At 41.6% G+C, this 19,100-nt stretch overlaps 1 protein-coding gene across 13 annotated transcripts in view; it reads left to right on the top strand.

Moving 5' to 3' along the window:
• The window catches only part of SPATA7 (spermatogenesis associated 7), a 74,646-nt gene that overhangs the window by 47,440 nt on the left and 8,106 nt on the right, over nucleotides 1-19,100 (top strand). For all 13 annotated transcript variants that reach the window (XM_039538550.1, XM_039538553.1, XM_039538560.1 and 10 more), the window contains 3 exons: nucleotides 7,957-8,438; nucleotides 10,850-10,916; nucleotides 17,666-17,733. In XM_039538550.1, coding sequence (XP_039394484.1) covers nucleotides 7,957-8,438; nucleotides 10,850-10,916; nucleotides 17,666-17,733 — 617 coding nt within the window. The remainder of the gene's footprint in view (nucleotides 1-7,956; nucleotides 8,439-10,849; nucleotides 10,917-17,665; nucleotides 17,734-19,100) is intronic.

The raw sequence follows: 19,100 nt of genomic DNA, 5'->3' as shown, positions 1-19,100 counted from the left end.
AAAAGTAACATTGTGATTCTTCACCTAGATGGTGTAAAGGTTTCCCCCTGTTCAATAAAACGTACTGTTAGATTGCGTATTTCAGCATCTCCATTTAAAAGTCACCAAAGCTATCAGTAGTGCTGACTTCTTTCAGTTTCACCTGCAGATGACATTCATAATAACAACTTACTTATATAGTGCCCTTCTCCAAAAGGCTTCCAAAGTACTGTATGATCCATCTACGCAGAGCACCACTGAAATGCAACCACCCACAGGGTAGATAGCAGCAACTAGGAAGATAGCACAGTAGCGTAGTGCACAACACAGGAAGCAAGAGTGGGAAGGTTTTACCCCAGTAGAAATCCTTGCCCTTGTGACAAGTGCCATGGCATCTTTGATGCCAAGGCAGAACAGACCTTGGTTCATAAGCCCTCATCTAGAAAACCCTCAGGCATCAAACTGGAGCTCATCTTATAAAGGATGCATAGCTGGGCTGATCCTACCATGAGTCAAATCTGTGATTCAAGCAAGGCTGGGTATTTCTTATCTGATGCTCAGACAACTCTGCTAGTGGGTGCTTCGGACTGACCAGTTCTGAGATGAGGAAATTTTCAAGATATCAGCTATGCCAAAAGCCAAACCTTGATGCCAGCGTCATTTCTGAGATTCTTTCTTCTGGAGAATAAATCCCTTCAACCACTTACGTTATTAGAGGATGAAAAAATATTGAATTCAGTGAAATTACACTGGTGTGTAAAAGCCATGTAAAATGAGGCGAGAATCAGGTCCAACTCATTTCCCATTTTCAATTATTGTTGCAGGGTTTTTTTCCAAAGAGAGATGGCATAAAACTGGCTGGTAGCTCTTAATGTGTGGTATGTGCTTTGCCGAGTTTCAGAAAATCTAGTTGTAAAATGACAGCTCTGACCCTATGGAAATCTGTTTGTGCATATCAAATACATATTAGGAAGTGATATTAAGTTTTTATCTATATTGTTAATTTCAGATGCACTGTGTATGCATTCATAGCTATAATTGCCTAATCAGATGTCTTGTCTCTAATTATTTATTGTTATATTGCTATTAACATTCTTAAAATATGTTATACTCAAATTAGTACTTTCTGAATTAAATAAATGAACTCCTAAGGAAACCAAAAATACCATTTAAAGTATTAAAATAAAAACCCATACTTATATTGTGAACACTTAAATACAAATGGAAAATTCCTTCATGGCTTCCTGGTGTCAACTATTTTTTTTATGATAGAAGTCTAAATTCATGTATTTTCACATATACATTTAGTTGTATCTCTAGTTAACAAATGTAACCTATGTCTACTTGTTGAAGACAGGAATATATCATGCTATACAATCTGAATATTGCATAATAGATTACTGTACATATGAATACCAACACTACAAGGTATTTTGTAAAATGAGAAAAATCATGAATGTTAATATATCTGCTTGTAAACAAATTAGATCCCTAAGGCTCTAGTCTGACCACCCCTGAATGACAGAAACAGGTTTGTGTGAACTTGCTCCGTCATTTTATTCATTCATTAAGTAAATATTAGAGTGTAATTAGATGGACGGATAGTATGTACAAGGGGTGATGGAAACACAGATTATGTAAAATACTAATATTTACCAAACGAGATCTTATTTTCTGCTCTATTCAAGCAAGCTACTCTTCAGATATGTCAAGCATAAGTCAGACCTGCCATCATAGGTGCTGGAACTAGGGATGCTGCCCCACCCTCTGGCTTGAAGTGGTTTCCATCATATACAAGGTTTACAGTTTGATTCAATGACTCTCAGCACCCCCACTATACAAATTGTTGCAGCACCCCTGCCTGCCATAGGCATCTGTAAGTAGCTATTACAACTCAGGTTGTCTCAAACTAAAAGAACTAGCAGATCAAAATGATACAAAATTGCAGCTTCTGCATTTTGATAGTATAGCTTTCAGAGTGCCTAAATAATCTCATTAAAGGAAACCCTCTAAAGTCCACAAGGCTCTTGTTGCTGTCACGACTATTGCAAATATTTTTTAGTCAGACTGAGTGGATATTAAACTGTGAACTGCTCTCTGTAGCAAACATGAGAATACATTTTATAATTCCATCGTTTAGCTTGTAAAATATTAAATTTTGTGATGAATTACCTACAAAGATATAAATCATGAAGCTTGTTTTCTGACCATTAGAAGATGTGTTGTCATATTCTAGACCCTCACCTACAGCAAAAATTAATTTCCTGAGCCAAATTCATCCTTGGTGCACTTCTGCTGGCTTCATTCGGGGATGAATTTACACCTTTGTATAAAAGCAGATCTTTTCAATGAACTAGCCCGATTTTAGGAGGCATCTGTAACATCAAAGTGGGTTTTTGGTTAAGCAATAGCACTTTCTTTTTTAAAATAAAAATAATTTAGAGGGAAATCCATTTCTCCCTGGCTTTTTGTGTGCATCTGTTGCCCACCACTTAGCAAGCTATGGCCTTGATCTGCAATTTGTTCTGTTCTGATGGACGGACCCTTGCTTCCATGGCTTCAGTGCAGGTTCAGGGGTCCACTGGTGTAGAGCTCACAGCAGGGTCAGGGCCTTGCTCTGTAACTAATGCACTTTTCACAAAATTGTGACTACTGACATTCAGCTAATTCAGTGCCTCATGATTATTATTAGTAATAATATGCACACATTTTCTGGAAGCCTTTTTTTTACTTCTGTGAAAACTACCTGTCTCAGGCTATGTCTTCACTGCAGATAGGGGTGTGATTTTCAGCTCACATAGATGAACCTGCATTAGGTGTAATCTAGCTTGCTCACTAAAAATAGCAGTGAAGATGCACAAGCCTGCATGACCTCACCTAGGTGCATTCTTTTTGTGCAGTCCATGCTGAAGCCCGCACCGCCCCAAGTCAGTCCTATTGTGAGCTAGCTAGATTAAAGCTAGTGTGAGTATGTGTCATAGAAGTAGCATTAGTAAGGTTGTGTTGTAAGAACATAGGAGTTGTAAATTACTCATTCATATATAGTTGGATTATAGAAAATAGAAGTGAAACAGGAGTCAGCTCAGGATTATCCCTTACAGTATATTTTCCAGTACCATACTCAGTCTAGTTTTACATGTCCCAAACAATGGGATTTCCACTATTTATTTAAAATTGTTTAGTTTTGTTTGATGGCTAGAGTAAAATCTCCCATGCAGTCTCACACTGAATATTTGTAGTATTGTGTAAAATTAGCCATATTTTCATGGTTAGATAAATCGCTAATGTTAAGTAGATTCATGACATCGTAATATAAATGAATATATATACACATACATATATAACGAATTGTTAAACATCAGAATCGGTTTGTTGTACACACAGGAGTAAAGTGCATGCAAACAGCAGTGCCTAATTTTGCACTAGCTGACACCCCTTTCACCCAGCTCAATGTATCTAAGGACTGGGTCCAGTGTATTTTCATGAGATGGAATCAGCACAATAATTGATCCATTACCCTTAGCAACAAAAAGTCATTACTCTATTTTATTTATCACATTTAGATGTGATAAGTTGTCCTATGTACTAAGTGCTTCTAAAGTTTGACTTACACTGCAACTCCTTAAACTATTTTAAAAAATAAGAGCACCAAATATACATTGTACAACAAAAACGAAGTTGTTTATGTAAATGCTAAAGGGTTTGGAATTTGCTTTCCAAAACATTCATATAGGTGGATTTTGAAACATTCCAGTCTTATCTGTTTTCCAGAGCACCAAACTATAGCTGCAATTATTTTATATCAAATAATCATGTAATAAACCTTATTATACTGCCTGCTAACACAGGCATTTGTTTGGCATTGTTATTGCAAGTTACCAGTTCAGCACTTAATTGTGCTGTAGTAGTAAAATTAAGTCGGTTCATGTGAAAAACTACAAAGAAGGGTATGTTGCATCCCTACTAGCTGTAAATATATGAGCTGTTTGCTCTAGTTATTAGCATGTAAACATATCTCAAGTGGTTGTTCTCACTAGAAAAGTAGCATTTGTATTAAATTTAGAGAAAAGTGTAATGAAGGCAAAGGGAAATATCATGTTATATGTGAGCAATGTGTACTGTGATTTATTTTTGATGGTATTTCGAGAGAGAGGTTTTCTTTGTTTGTTTTAAAGCTATTACAAGAACTGTTTAAAATACCACAAAGGCACATTTGTTTTTTAGTTTAAAACACTATGGAGTTCTGAGAGTGAAAAAATGGGCTATTGGTGACACAGGGAATAACAACACAGTTATTAGGAGGTAATGTTACATCATTTATACAGCAAAAAGGCACATTTTCTGGATCTTAAAAAAAACCAAACATTGCTTAGATGCACAGAAGAGAGCAGAAAATGTACTATCCGGAAGTTTTAGAAATAGTTAGGCCTTTGGGAGCTGCGGAGCTTGGGAAGGAGGCCGTGCGCAGAGCTGCCTGGCCTCACCTCTGCCTAGGAGCTGATGGAGGAATGTGTTGCTGCTTCTGGGGAGCCGCGCAGAGCCAGGTAAGGAGCCTGCCAGCCCCACCACCCCACCCCTCAGCACCAGCAGGAGTCCTGGGCTGCTCCCCGCAGAGCACCCAGGGTGTTCCCCAGACCGGCATACACCCCCCCAAGCACCCACAGCACCCCTGGGATGCCCCCCCAAGATTTAGTCAGGGATGTATATTACAAATCATGGACAGGTCATGGGCCGTGAATTTTTGTTTATTGCCTGTGACTTGTCCATGACTTTTACTAATAATGCCCGTGACTAAAATGTGCCCTTAATCATGTGGCATTTGTGAGTAGGACATTGCTTAGAATCAAGGCTTTGTCAAGTGATAATCTGTAATCATTTGTATGAAAGCCTGCTGATGGACTGAACTGCATATTATTTTTTAATTAATCTGTATAAAGAGCTAGATGTTTAAGATAATTTTAAACTCATACACATTCCTGAATGTATTTTATTCATGAATTCAACTGTCTTGGCTCCCTTCTTTTATCACTTCTAAAGTACTGTACATGCTGCCTAATCTTTAGTCATATACCAGTGTCTTCTGATCTACCTATTCCTAATTAATATGTTGGATATATATCATATGAAAGGTTTCTACTTCTGCCTGTCTGAAGCTAAACTTCAAATTCACAAGAAATCTGGTAACTAGTTAGCCTAATGAATTAAATTCTGCCCTTCAGAAACCCCTTTTCTATATTTACATTCATTTACATTTTACAACATTTGATGATATGAATGCTAGGCAGGCCGGCCCATTGAGTGTAACGAGCAATGAATCCCTCATTTTAAGAAGCCTTTTTATTCAGTTTAAAGTGAACTGAACTGGCAGGTTTTGGAAGTTGCTCTTTTAGATTGAGTGCTGCGCTATATTGTTTATACAGTATGATAATGAGATGTGCTAGAGTAACACCATATCCTTGTGGCTTTTCGCGTGGGCCTACATGCAAATAAGATGTTTCTCTCTCGAGGCTATCCTAGTGAGCAGTTTTAAATACATATAGTATGTGCAGTGCCCTCCTCCCTCACATAGTTTATACTTTTTGTACAGATTGTACAGATGAAAAATATATATATAAGTTTTTGGCAAGTGGTGGTTGTCTGTAAGCTTCTGAGTCAGTTTCCTAGCTGCAGCTTGGCCTTGGAGTTAATAAAGTGTCAGAAATAACTCTTGCCAGTTAGCAGAGTCACTAGAAGTTTTGCTATCCTTCAAATCCAACTGTGACACTACACATTTCCATGGATGTGTTAAAGGCTTGTGCAATAACTGTCTTGTTAGGATGCTTCCTGAACATTTGGACCCACATCAAAATGGGCTTGACTAGTGCTGATACATTACACAGCCATTCTAATGTGCCTTTCCTCATTTAGTGCCTCTGAATCCTTTCCACACTGTCAGATGTTGCTTAGAGTTGAGGAAGGCTAATGGACAGCAGGACAGGACGATGACTGGTTCTTCCAGAGCCTACAGCAGTGTCTGTCAGAAAATGGCTCCTCTTACCCAGGCAACCACCTAAGGCAGCCCAGGAGAGGGGATAAAATGGAGAAGCTGAGAACCAACAACCAATTATGGCTCCTTAATTCTGTGCCCCAGCCCAAGTTAGAGCAGCTCCCAAATGGCTCTAAGTTGCACCACCTGGTAATGGTCACCTTCGGGATAATACACCATCTGAGGATAGCAGGAATGCAACATGCTCCCACCAGCAAGGAACAGTGGGGAGGGAGGTATAGAAGCAGGCTATGCCAGCAACACACCTTCGAGAGGATACCCCCTGGTGTGGGAATACCACCATGCAGGGGAATTGTCAGTGGTTTCTACTCATCTTTCTCTATCTGTGCAGCACAGAGGGAGATGAATAGGTCAGAGAACCTGTACCAAAGCATTGATTGTGATCCTCTGACCTTTTTGAAATATGGTTGGCCCTCAGGCTGAAAAGGTTGGACATCTCTAGTCCAGTCTCTAGTATAGAGGTGGACAAACTACGGCCCGCGGGATCATCCTGCCCGGCCCCTGAGCTCCTGGCCGGGGAGGCTAGCCCCCAGCCCCTCCCCTACTGTCCCCTCTCCCCTGCAGCCTCAACTCGCCGCGTCATTAGCACTCTGGCCCATCACTCCTGACGGGCGGTGTGGCTGGCTCCAACCGGGCAGTGGGGCTGTGAGCTCCTGCTGCTCTGAGCAGCATGATAAGAGGGTAGGGGCGTGGATAAAGGGCAGGGAGTCCCGGGGGGCAGTCGGGACAGGGAGCAGGGGGCGGCTGGATGGGGCAGAGGTTTGGGGGGGCAGTCAGGGGACAGGGAACAGGGGGCATTAGATAGGGGGTGGAGTCTCCAGGGGGTGGTTGGGCTGGGGATCCTGGGAGAGGCTGGTCAGGGGACAAGGAGCAGGGGGGGTTGGATGGGTCAGAGGTTCTGAGGGGGGCAGTTAGGGGGCAGGAAGTGGGTGGGGACAGATAGGGGGCGGAGGCCAAGCTGTTTGGGGAGGCACAGCCTTCCCTACCCGGCCCTCCATACAGTTTCACAAGGCCGATGTGGCCCTCGGACCAAAAAGTTTACCCACCCCTGCTCTGGTCTATACAAAGGCTATATGTAATATGGCACCTCAGCGTTTGTAGGGATGTTCTGATTGTAAGACATCACATTTAATTTTTAGTATCCAACCTACAACCTTTGAGCTTTAAAATCTTTCATTGTTTGGAGGTGACTAAAAATACCACCATTGGTGCTTCTTGCTAATACATTTGACTTTATTGAAATGCAAAATCTTTATAGAAAACATCTCCAACTTGGTTAAAACCATAGCCTGAGCTGCAGAGACAGATGTTCTTTCTTACTGGCAGCCCTGCAAACTTCAACCTGGGATCTGAGAGTTACGCAAGGGGTTTTCTTTCTTACACATCATCCTTGGCAATGAAGGTGTTCTTCAAATCAATCACGGCCTTCAGTTACTCCTGTACAACCTCAATGGCTTTTTGCACTGGTGTAAATGATTGAAATTTTGTACACAATTCTGTTGGTTGTGCATAAGAGAGAGTAGAATCCAGCTCACTTTTCCCTACCTGTCTGTGTTGGTTCTGCAGTGCTATAGTAGTAAAGATTACTATGCTTTTGTCTCTAAAGCCCACAGGGAGCCCAGCTATTGAATAAGGATGTGCAGTTTTTATCTTGACACTTTTCAGAGTAAAAATGTACAGACATTTTACTGTATTAATAATAAGTGTAATTTGTTAAATTATGTTCAGTTTCATAATTTATAATTATTTCATATTTAATGATTTCCTTTATTTTGGGTCAAGCCAATTGTTCACACTGATTTTCTGAGATAAATAGTTGCTCTTTGACACTCTTTATGTGCCTCATATTTTAGATGTGCTCCATGTAATCTCTTGAAAAGAAACCAGTTAAACAATCATTTCACAGAACATTATCATTTGTGTTTTTCTAGAGTTCATTTGAAGCAGAAGCCAATGACCAGCTATCTCCTCATGCACAAAATGCACAGAAGCATTTGTCTAGATCATTATTGTCTTCAGACAGGCAAGGCTTGGATCTTCCCAACCCTGCAAAATGTTTTAGAAAAGATACTCGGAAAACATCTAATGCCTCGATCTCTAATTCAAGTGTCAGTTTTTCAAGTCCACAAAGAAAATACTCTGGAGTTTCATACAGTTCTTCTGCTGAAAGTGTTATGAACATCAGTCCTTCTCACAAGCATCAGGATACTGAATCCAAAGTGTACAGCGGGGATCTCCTGGATAGGCACTCTGACCACTTTACTGATAGCCATCAACCGTTCACTCCACGCACCTTAAAATCAGATGCTAAATCCTTCCTGTCACAGTATAGGTATTACACACCTGCTAAAAGAAAAAGGAAGGACCCCTCCAAGCAGCAGGTGGAAGCAGAAACACAAACGGACTTGAGCAGGTACAGAGACTAAAATTTTAAAATAGTGTTATTTAAGTGTTAATTATTTCAGGATCTTCATAAAGCTACATACTGCATTGAAGTCTTCTCCCATCTGTACAGGTGCAAATCCAGCATAATTTAATTGAAATCACTACAATTCTTCCAGACTTATCACTAATGTAAATTATAACAGAATTTGGTCTCTTGTGTTAAAAATCCTCCAAAGACCTGCCCCAGTCTGTATCATAGACTGTGGACATGATTCTCTACTCCCTTTCACCTTGTGTCACTGTTTACACCTATGCATTCTGGATTTCAAATGCTACCAGATCCAAATGGCAGTATTCTACATGCACTTTGCACTGGTGTCAATGGCAACACAAGGTACAAGAAAGTGGAGACTCATTCCTCATGTATCTGTTCTCCCTGCTCTCTCTGTTTTTTACACTGGCTTTCTTTCTGTCTTTTCTCACAGTTTTACACATGAACCTTCCCTTCTGCAACTCCTGCAGTCTATATAGAGAGTATTCTGGTGTCTCCCTAATTGACTCTCCATCCCTTTTTGAAATCTCACTCAGAATGCCTTTTTCCCCTTGAATACATCTCTTAATGCTGCTTTTTTTTTCTATTTTTAGTTAAAACATTTTAAGATACAGTTTGTGTGAACATTTTATATGAGATAGAATTGCCTTCTCTTGCACTGTGCTGCTGCTTGGAGCAGTGGACATGTTAATGCAGAAGAAGGCAATTTTATTTTGTATAAAATGTTCTCATAGGCAGAATTTTTGTTGTCAAATTTTTCCGTCTAAAGTAAGTTTCTTATAGTCAGGACCTTAGTCGCCTCAGTGCCTGTATCCCTAATGCTCCTCTCTCTTGTATGAGCTGTCTATCCTGCCTAGGGTTTTTACCATGTCCATCAGCATAGTCTCTGAGCACCTTTAAATGAGAGAGCTACTGTGCATGTGCATGTTTTGAGGAAACAGTGGATAGATAATCACTGTGGGGCCAATATGCAAGATGCTAAGTGGCCTCCACTCCCACTGAAGTCAATGGGAGCTCAGGGGGCTCAGCACCCCATAGCATCAGGACTGAAATCCATACTATTGGATTTCAAGTGGCAAGTGCAGCACCCCTGAAAGCACTTGTCTAAATCAGGAGAATTGTTTTCCAAAATCTTGGGAATATTGAGGTAGGAAGAGCTCAACCTCTGTCAACTTCCTTGGTCATTCAAGTAGGGTTCCAGATCTGAAACCAGGGCTTGCCTGGTGGATGTAATGAAATGATCGATCAAAACATTTGCAAGAAACTCTGTGAGCTTCTCCTTCCTCCCTTACCTCTGTTAACTTCATCACTTCCTTTTGATATAGATTGTGACTAAAGTAATATGGTCTAATGGCAAATATACTTCACCACAGATAAAATGCCAAAACACCTTTAGACATTAAAATTCAGGAAAGGTAGTCCCTTTTTATAGACAGGTAGATAGATAACTTAGATGAGATTTCCATTGATACCTAGAGGAGAATAGGCATTTTAATGTATATTTAAAATAAATACCTGTGCCCCTTTTCCATCTGCAGCAAAAAGGCATATAGAAGAAACATTGAGTTTGACTGTTTAAAATAGTTCTATTAAGACATTTGTCATCAAATATCTTTTTTCTAATACATGAACCACTGCTGATTGAGTCTGATCATTTAAACAAAGATCAAGATTCCCAATATCATTTGATTTATGCTTCTTACCACAAGTCTTTCATAAACCTTTTTGAGAATGTCAGTTACTTTCTATTTTTAATTCTTTTTCCCTTAGCAATTGAAGTTTATGTGACATATTTAAGTTAATTTCGTGCTCATGAAGGATGGTATATTTGCCAAACTGGACACTCAAGCCCTCATTTTATTAAAAACACAGGCAGTAGCAATACACGCATCTCCTGTACTCTACCCTATACTTGGAAGTGATTGGTCTTTGCTTATTTTATTCCATATATTTTGGAATTCAGAAGACTGCAGTGGTGGTAATTTACCATGTTTCATATTTGTAGGTTACATAATGGCCCCATTGCAATTTATATTAATTTTTTGCGCAGTCTCCACTCCCAATCCCAGACAATTATTCTGAATACTTTGCTATGCAGTCAGCAGATCAATTTGTATAATCTGGATATGGCTTTATTATCTTAAATATTGCCATCCTTGAAAATTGACTCTTAGTTTCATTATGAGAGTTGAAGCTATAGCAAAGATTTTGAAAGATATCTAAAGGATCTGAATGCCCAATAACCTTTAACATTGATGGGAATCAAGTGTCTAGATTCTGTAGGTGGCTTTGAAAATCTCTGCCAATGTATGTAGAAAACAGCTGTTTCGACTACAAGGTATGTATACTCTAAGAGATCTGTCTAATATTCTTTTTAAACTTTGTAGTTTTCAATCTGAGGCCAGAGAACCTGAGAGAAAAGATACTACCATACTGCAGAAGATCATAACACAGGTAATACAAACAATATTTCTGTCAGTCACTGGGGTGTTTTGATTACATGTCCACCATGCAGAGAACCCATATTTTATCTTTGCCACTTCAGTGTAAAGCTGAATTAAAATTTCATATTCTGGATGGGTGACAGATTAATTTGGTATGTGTCAAGATACTTGTTCCAAAGGAATGAGCTGGAATGATAAGAAAGAATATGGAAAAATTGAAATGGATTCTGAAAAACTAGTTTTTTAAAAAACCTATGTGTAGTATGTGACATTTACAGGTAAGCACACATGTAAATATACACGTATGAAATTGAGATACAGATAAGACTGCAGACACCTGGCCCAGTATTATTAAACATGATGAAGTTGGTGCAGTATTGTAGGTAGGCAGATAGATAGCTCAGAGGTCCACAACATGATGTATTGAATTTTTGTACTTACGGAATATAGTCCTAGAACTTTTGGAGAGGGATTTGAAAACCAGAGCCAGATCTTTAGTGACTTTTATTTTAAATACTATAGCTCAAAAATGGCACTGTTTCTAAGCTGGAATGTAGCAGCCCATTAGACAATAGTGTGGACTTTGGGCTTTTAGGGAATCTTTGGGGGAAAAGAATAAATAATCAATTATTTTCTTGAAAAAAAGACTTAAGAATCATGTACAGGAGAATTTGTTTGGAGATGGATTCTGTAAGGATTTTTAGCACTTGCGCTTGAATGTATGTTTGAGAGCTGGACAGACACACGAACCTGAATATTAAGAAGGAGCCTTTATATGCTGTTAGGTTAGGGAAGTAAATAGAACTTGTGAGAAACCATTCAGTTCCTGAATATGTAGTAAAGAAGCTTCTGGTACTCTGAAAATAAAAATAATTCCTGCAGTAGTCCCAATGGACTCTGGAGAGCCATCTCTTTAGTATGATACCAGTTGTTTGAATCAGATATACCTGTACCCCATCTTCTTCTTCGAGTGCTTGCTCATGTCGATTCCATTCTAGGTGTGTGCACGCTCATCTGAGATTTTTGCCTTTAGCCTCTCACACTAGCCCACCAGATGATTTTAAGGAGCACCAATCTCTGCTCCGAAGGGTGGCCACGAACTTAGGCCTAGAGGTGGAGGAGATGGCACAATCGGACACCTTGTTTAATGTGCTCTCCACATCAACCCCTGCACATGTCACGCTTCTGGTTCACGATGGGGTCCTGAAGATTTCCAAAGCCCTCTGGCAAACACTTCTCATGAGCAACTCCTCGCTCAGGAGGTTGACAACCACCTGCAGTTGGGGGCAATGGAAGAGGTCCCTCAGGAAATGTGGGGGAAAGTGTTTTACTTCTGCTATTTTTTAATCCTGAAAGCAAAAGGGGGCCTAAGATGTATTCTGGACCTGCGGCGACTCAACAAATATCTCAAAAAGTTGAAGTTGTGCATGGTCTCCCTGGCCTCCATCATTCCCTCCCTGAATCTGGGAGACTGGTACGCCACTCTCAACTTGAAAGATATTTATTTTCATATTTCCATCTTCCAATGACACAGACGGTTCCTCTGTTTTATGATGGGTCAGATTCACTTCCAATTTATGGTGCTGCTCTTTGGCCCCTTGTCAGCCATGCGGGTATTCTTAAAATGCATGGCCCCAGTAGCTGCTTACCTGAGACATCGAGGGGTCCAGATCTATCCTGATCTCGATGATTGGCTCATCAAGGGCAGATTGCAGGATCAAGTGCAGAGGAGTCTCGATCTGGTGCGTTCTACCTGTCACGAACTGGGCCTATTAGTAAATGAAAATAAATTGATCCTTGTACCAGTGCAACAGATAGAGTTCATAGGGGCAGTCCTTGGGAGGGATAGCTCAGTGGTTTGAGCATTGGCCTGCTAAACCCAGGGTTGTGAGTTCAATCCTTGAGGGGGCCACTTAGGGATCTAGGGCAAAAATTGGTCCTGCTAGTGAAGGCAGGGGGCTGGACTCAATGACCTTTCAAGGTCCCTTCCAGTTCTAGGAGATTGGTATATCTCCAATTATTACTCCATGCGGGCAAGGGTATTCCTTCTGGAGGCCTGTTTCTAAGCTATGTCAGACTTGAACTCCCATATAAGGGTCCACCCGCTCATCACCGCCCACACCTGCCTGAGGTTGTTATGCCACATGGCAGCTTGTACTTACGTGGTCCATCATGCCTGGCTCCATCTCCTGCACTGCAAGCATGGCTGGCGTCTGTTACACCCCCAAAGGGCATGATCTAGACCTGGTAGTCAGGGTGCCAGACCACATCCGATTGTCACTGGAATAGTGGTTGGACCCCAAATCGTTGTTGGAGGGGGTTCCCTTCATGCCCCTGTCCCAGTCGCTGACCCTGGTTTCCGATGCCTTGGACCTGGGCTGGGAAGCCCACTTGGGCGAGCTCAGCACGCAAGGCTGCTGGTTGTGGGATGATTGCTCTCTCCACATAAATGTCAGGGAGCTCAGAGTGGTTCATTTGGCCTGCCAGATTTTCTGGTCCCACTTGAAGGGCAGAGTGGTACAAGTCCTGACAGACAACACCACCGCAAAATTTTATATCAACAATCATCGTGGAGCCAGGTTGACAGCCCTTTGCTAGGAAGCCCTCCGGCTCTGGGACTTCTGTGTGCAGAATACCATTCATTTCGTGGCCATGCACCTCCTGTGGACCTGGAATGTATTAGCAGATCGCCTCAGCAGAACCTTCGTGTTTCACCATGAGTGGTCACTCCATCCAGAAGTGGTCAGCATGATCTTCCAAAGGAGGGAAACTGCGCAAGTGGACTTGTTGGCTTCTCAGAACAGGAAATGCCATTGTTCTGCTTGATTTGAGGGATCGACAGAGGGTCCTTGTCACACGCCTTTTTACTCTCATAGTTGGGGGCCCTGATGTACTCCTTCCCACCAGTGCCATTAATCCACAGAGTCCTCATGATGATCAAACAGGACAGGGAGAAGGTAATGCTAATAAACCCAGCTTGGCATCACCAGCACTGGTTCAGCATGCTGCTGGACCTCTCGGTGGTGGCCCCACTGCAGCTGCCACTCTGGCCGGATCTGCTGTCCCAGAACCATGGCAATCTTCTGCACCTGAACCTGGCAGTGCTGCAACTGACTGCTTGGCTGCTGTGTGGTTAAATGTGGAAGAGTGGGAGTGCTCAGGCCATGTCCAGCAGGTACTGTTGAGCAGCAGGAAGCCCTCTACCAGAGCAACCTACCTGGCCAAATGGAAACAGTTCACATGCTGGGCCTTGGACCAGAATATTAGGCCTGAGCAGGCCTCGATGCAGTCAATCCTGGACTATCTCCTACATCTTAAGCTCCAGGGCTTGTCCCTTTCATCAGTTAAGGTCCACTTGGCTGCTATATCAGCCTTTCACCCTCCAGTCCAGGGCAGCTCAGTCTTCACTCATGACATGATGGTCTGAGGTGACTCTACTCCCGTGTCTGAGACCCAGTCCCTCTTTGGGACCTGAATCTAGTGCTGGCACAGCTCATGGGGGGCCCATGTGAGCCACTGGCTTCCTGTTCCCTTCTTCTGCTCCCCTGGAAGGTGTCATTCCTGGGGGGCAATAACTTCTGCTCATAAGGTCTCTGAGATTAGGGCACTAACCTCAGAGCCGCCCTATCTGTTTTTAAAGGACAAAGTCCAGCTGCAGCTACACCCAGCTTTCCTACCCAAGGTTGTTTCAGTTTCATGTGAGCCAGGACATATTCCTGCCAGTCTTCTTCCCAAAGCCTCATAGGTATGAGGAGATGCATAAATTGCACTCTCTGGATATCAGAAGAGTGCTAGCCTTTTACATCAAAAGGACCAAGCAAGTAAGTCAATGCAGCTGTTCGTTGCAGTGGCGGACAAGATGAAACGTCATCTGGTGTCAACCCAGAGGATCTCATCGTGGATCACTGCCTGCATTCAGTTTTGCTATGAACAGGTGAAAGTGCCTCCTTCTCCAGCAATTGTAACTGCCCATTCAACTAGGACGCAAGCTTCATCGGTGGCCTTCTTGCTCCAATTGCCTATTCAAGATACCTGCAGGGCCACTACCTGGTCATCTATGCACATGTTTGTCTCTCTATGTGCTTATCCAGCAAGCCCAAGACAATGCTGGCTTTGGCAGAGCAGCGCTGCAAGCCACACAACTGTGAACTCCGATCCCACTTCCAGGGATACTGTTTGTGAGTCACCTAGAATTGAATCAACATGAGCAATCACTCAAAAAAGAAAAAACGATTACCTACCTTTTGTAACTGTGGTTCTTTGAGATGAGTTGCTCATGTCCATTCCAAATCCTGCCCCCGCCTGCCCCTCTGTCAGAGTTGCTGGCAAGAAGGAACTGAGAGGGCATAGGGCCGGCGGCGGCTGATATACTGATGCATGAGCACAGCATTCTAGAGGCTGCCACAGCCAACCCTACGGATACCACTAAGGCAAAAATCTCCGATAACCGTGCAGGTGGGCGCGAACAAACCTAGAATGGAATGGACATGAGCAACACATCTCTAAGAACAACAGTTACAAAAGGTAGGTAACCATTTTTTTATTAAAGACTTAAATAAGTATTTATATAAGAAACTATTATTGCTACTTAACCTCCAAATGTGTATTAGGGCTTCAGAATCAATAATCATGTTTCAAATGCCCTGTAAATATGTATTTTACAGAATCTTCATTTCATAAAAAGTATAAAATATGCAATAACTGCTAGATTATCATATTGCAAATGCCTAGGAGCTGTTTTATCAGGGTATAATTTGGGAATTTCCTTGTTTCCTTGCATAGTTACCTTCAGTGTGTCATTGTGTGAGTGAGAGAGAGAGAGAGAGTGGGGGGCACACAGACGTATGGTATCTCCGTTTTGAGCTTAATTCTTGATTTGCTTCAACACCTACACACAACAGGATGATTTGAGATAGAAGTCTCAGCCTTTTGTGTATTGGTGCCATCAGTCAATTTGTCTTTACACTACACCAGGGGTTCTCAAACTGTGGGTCTGGACCCCAAAGTGGGTCGTGACCCTGTTTAAATGGGATCGCCAGGGCGCAAGGACTTCAGCCCAGAGTGGTGGGGCTCAGGCTTCGGCTTCAGCCCTGGGTGGCGGGGCTCAGTTTACAGGCCCCCCTGCCTGGGGCTGGGTTTCGGCTTTGGCCCCTTCTCCCCCCGCCCAGGGCAGTGGGGCTGGTTCAGGCTCAGGATTCGGACCCCCATTCTGGGATCATGTAGTAATTTTTGTTGTCAGAAGGGGGTTGCGGTGCAATGAAGCTTGAGAACCACTTCACTCTGCTATTAAATATACTCTTGACAGTCATAGGAGATTTTATAATGATTGTGGTTAGCTGGTGCTTAGTTTTGTCTTTTATACCAACAGATCTCTTTGTTAGGCTCTGCTGCCCTTACTCATGTTGAATAGTACCTTACTCTACAAGTAGTGTCATAGATTTCAGTAGGACTTTGAGGAGTAGGGTACCGCTCAGCATGAGCAAGGGAGGCAGATTCTGTCTCTCAGCTCATATTTTTCAGATGTAATATATAGCTTGTGACGACAATTGCAATAGCACAGAAATGTCTTTTACCAGAGGAAAATTTTCAGTAATTTTTGAATGCACACTATTGATTTGTGGTGATAAGTGGCATCAGCTCTGAAGATATTTTGTCTTAACATTTTCCCTTTCTGCTCATTTTTGTATTGAAGAGTATGACCTGGAACTGAGATTTTTCAAATAGCTACCAAATTTTGGACCTCATCCTATAGCCTGTACACAGACACATATTCCTTAACCAAATAATCCTGTCAACGTAAATAGAACGATTCACATGAGTAGGGACTTCTGACTAAGGGTCACAGGATTGGACCTTTAACATCTCAGATTATGAATAAAGCAAATAGTTCTGTTTATGCTTGCAGGATATTTGCTGCTTTATACCTTCCCTGAAAATGACAGAGTGGCTGCATCTGAACTGGGAAGAAATTGGTTCAGAGAAAGCTTTGATAATTAGGTAGCTCCCCTCCAGTCCAGCTGAGTACTATGTATTCATATGGCAACATCTGTCACATCAGCCTTTTTCTTGCTGATGAAAGAGTGACAGTCAGTAATGGAGCATTAATGGCCTTTTCTGAGTGTTGTCATTTAAAATGCAGGCAGTAGACAACTTTACCATCTCTATGTTTGTGTGAGTGCCTGAAGTGAGGGGGAATGGTCTGGTAATGCAATGGAATAGGACTCAGCACGGCTAGATTTTACTCCCACTCTACCACTGACACATTTTGTGTGGTTAGATAAGTCATTTTGGCCTGATTTTCAGAAGAAGTGAGTACTCACAGCTCTCTTGGCTTCAGCTGGAGATTTAGGTGTTTAGCCTATGCCTATGTTCAGATTAGGCCATTAACCTCCAGGTGCCTTAATGTACTGTTAATATTGACCTCAGAAAGGTGTTATGAGGTTTTATTAATATTTGTAAGTACTCTTCTGAGATCCTTGAATAAAAGATGCTGTATGCTTATAATATTATAGCAAAGGATTATTAAGAACATAGTTTTAAAACTAATGTTAATAGATTAGCTGAATCACATGCAGATGATAAAATTTTAACAAAATTCTCCCCCTGGTCTTCTAAGCTGGAATTTCCTAATGACTATGTGCTTGGCAGAAACCTCCTGTCCCCCCACGCTCCTGACGCCTCATGACTAACCATGTTCTGATCCTTGTTTTGCTATATAGTGTTGCACCAATAATAAAGATGTTATCTCTGTGTTTGTAGGCTGAAGTCACGTCTGCTCCAGATGAGTCTGAGGGAAGGATGGATGCTTTTCAGTACTCCTTGCCAAGGTGCCTGATTTGCAGAAGGAAATATTTCAAACATTCTTTATTGCTTGCCTCACCACTAGTTATTAGGCTCATTGGCCATCATTACCATTTCTGTCTGTGAGCCCTGTTTTATAGCAAGGAGTTTTTGGAGATTAATGACTTTGTGCATAGATCAGGAAGCAATATTCACATTTTCCTTATGATAAAATTCCAACATTAAGCCAATAAAGTGAGATATATGTGAAATAAGTGAAGAAATCTTTATATACTCTTAATATGTAGATCACTGTGTTCTTGCATCCTGTGCTTATTTGAGCAAGAGTTTCTATTAGCCAGGAGTGAGTATGACAGAGTCAACACAACTAATAAGTCCTTAGACACACTAGAACTAAGATCAGAACTTACAAGCTATTTCTTTTGTTAGGTTGGTGGTGATGGTGTTATTGATGCATTTCCATAGTCATGCATGAATAAGTACCTTTCAAGAGAAAAAAGATCCCCAATATCTGATCATCTAAATTACCCATGAAGCAAGGCCATATACTGAATAGGTTCTTACCTCCATGTAGCAGTAACTGGTGATATTAAGTTAGACTGATGGTGGTACCCAGGCTTTCACTTTTTTGTTCATGGCTACCTTTTCTCCTCCCTTTTTTACAATCCCATCCCTCTCACCTGTGCTTCAGCTTCAGCTACGTTGTGATGATAACTATGCCCAAGATAGCAGACTGCCTCCTATGAGACATTAATACTTTTATGTGTCCTGTTACCACAGCATACCCCATCCTCTACCCTAAACAGCCACACTGCCAGCTGAGCCCATCACTAATTATCCCTGATAATCCACCTGTTGTCTGCCATAGAGGCTAAAAATAAATACTAAGTCTCATCTGAAGACAAAGCACAAGTGTGTTTTGTATTCAGTTCACGCTGTGTTGCTATAGCAGATATAGTCTCACTGGATAAAACATCAGGATAAAATAGATTTAGTGTGTGATGTTTTCTGTAACGCAATAGCCAGTGATAGGCAAACTATAAATCAGTGAGTCAATCAAAGCTCCACTTCTGAAATATTTTCCACTGGAAATCTAGGAAATATTGTAAATCTTACAATGCTAAATGGCCTTTCCGGTTCTTGTCTCAGTTTCTACCTGAAAGACAAACAGAAATTGATCTAGTTTTCAAGTTCGGAAAGAGGGCATTAACATGGAACTGATCTTTTGAGCCACCTCAAATTATCATTACGTATACACCACCTGTTTACAGGTGCATTAGGAACCTCATAGAACAGATAAACTCTGTGCTCCCAAATGTTTGCTGTCTAGAATTTATACATAATAGAAGTTATGAGGACATGCAAACAAGAGGGCACTGGGGAGGGCTAGGTA

The sequence above is a fragment of the Mauremys reevesii genome, linkage group 4 (assembly GCF_016161935.1).
Source record: "Mauremys reevesii isolate NIE-2019 linkage group 4, ASM1616193v1, whole genome shotgun sequence".
Classification (NCBI taxonomy): domain Eukaryota; kingdom Metazoa; phylum Chordata; order Testudines; family Geoemydidae; genus Mauremys; species Mauremys reevesii.
This window is presented reverse-complemented; position numbering and strand designations above follow the sequence as displayed.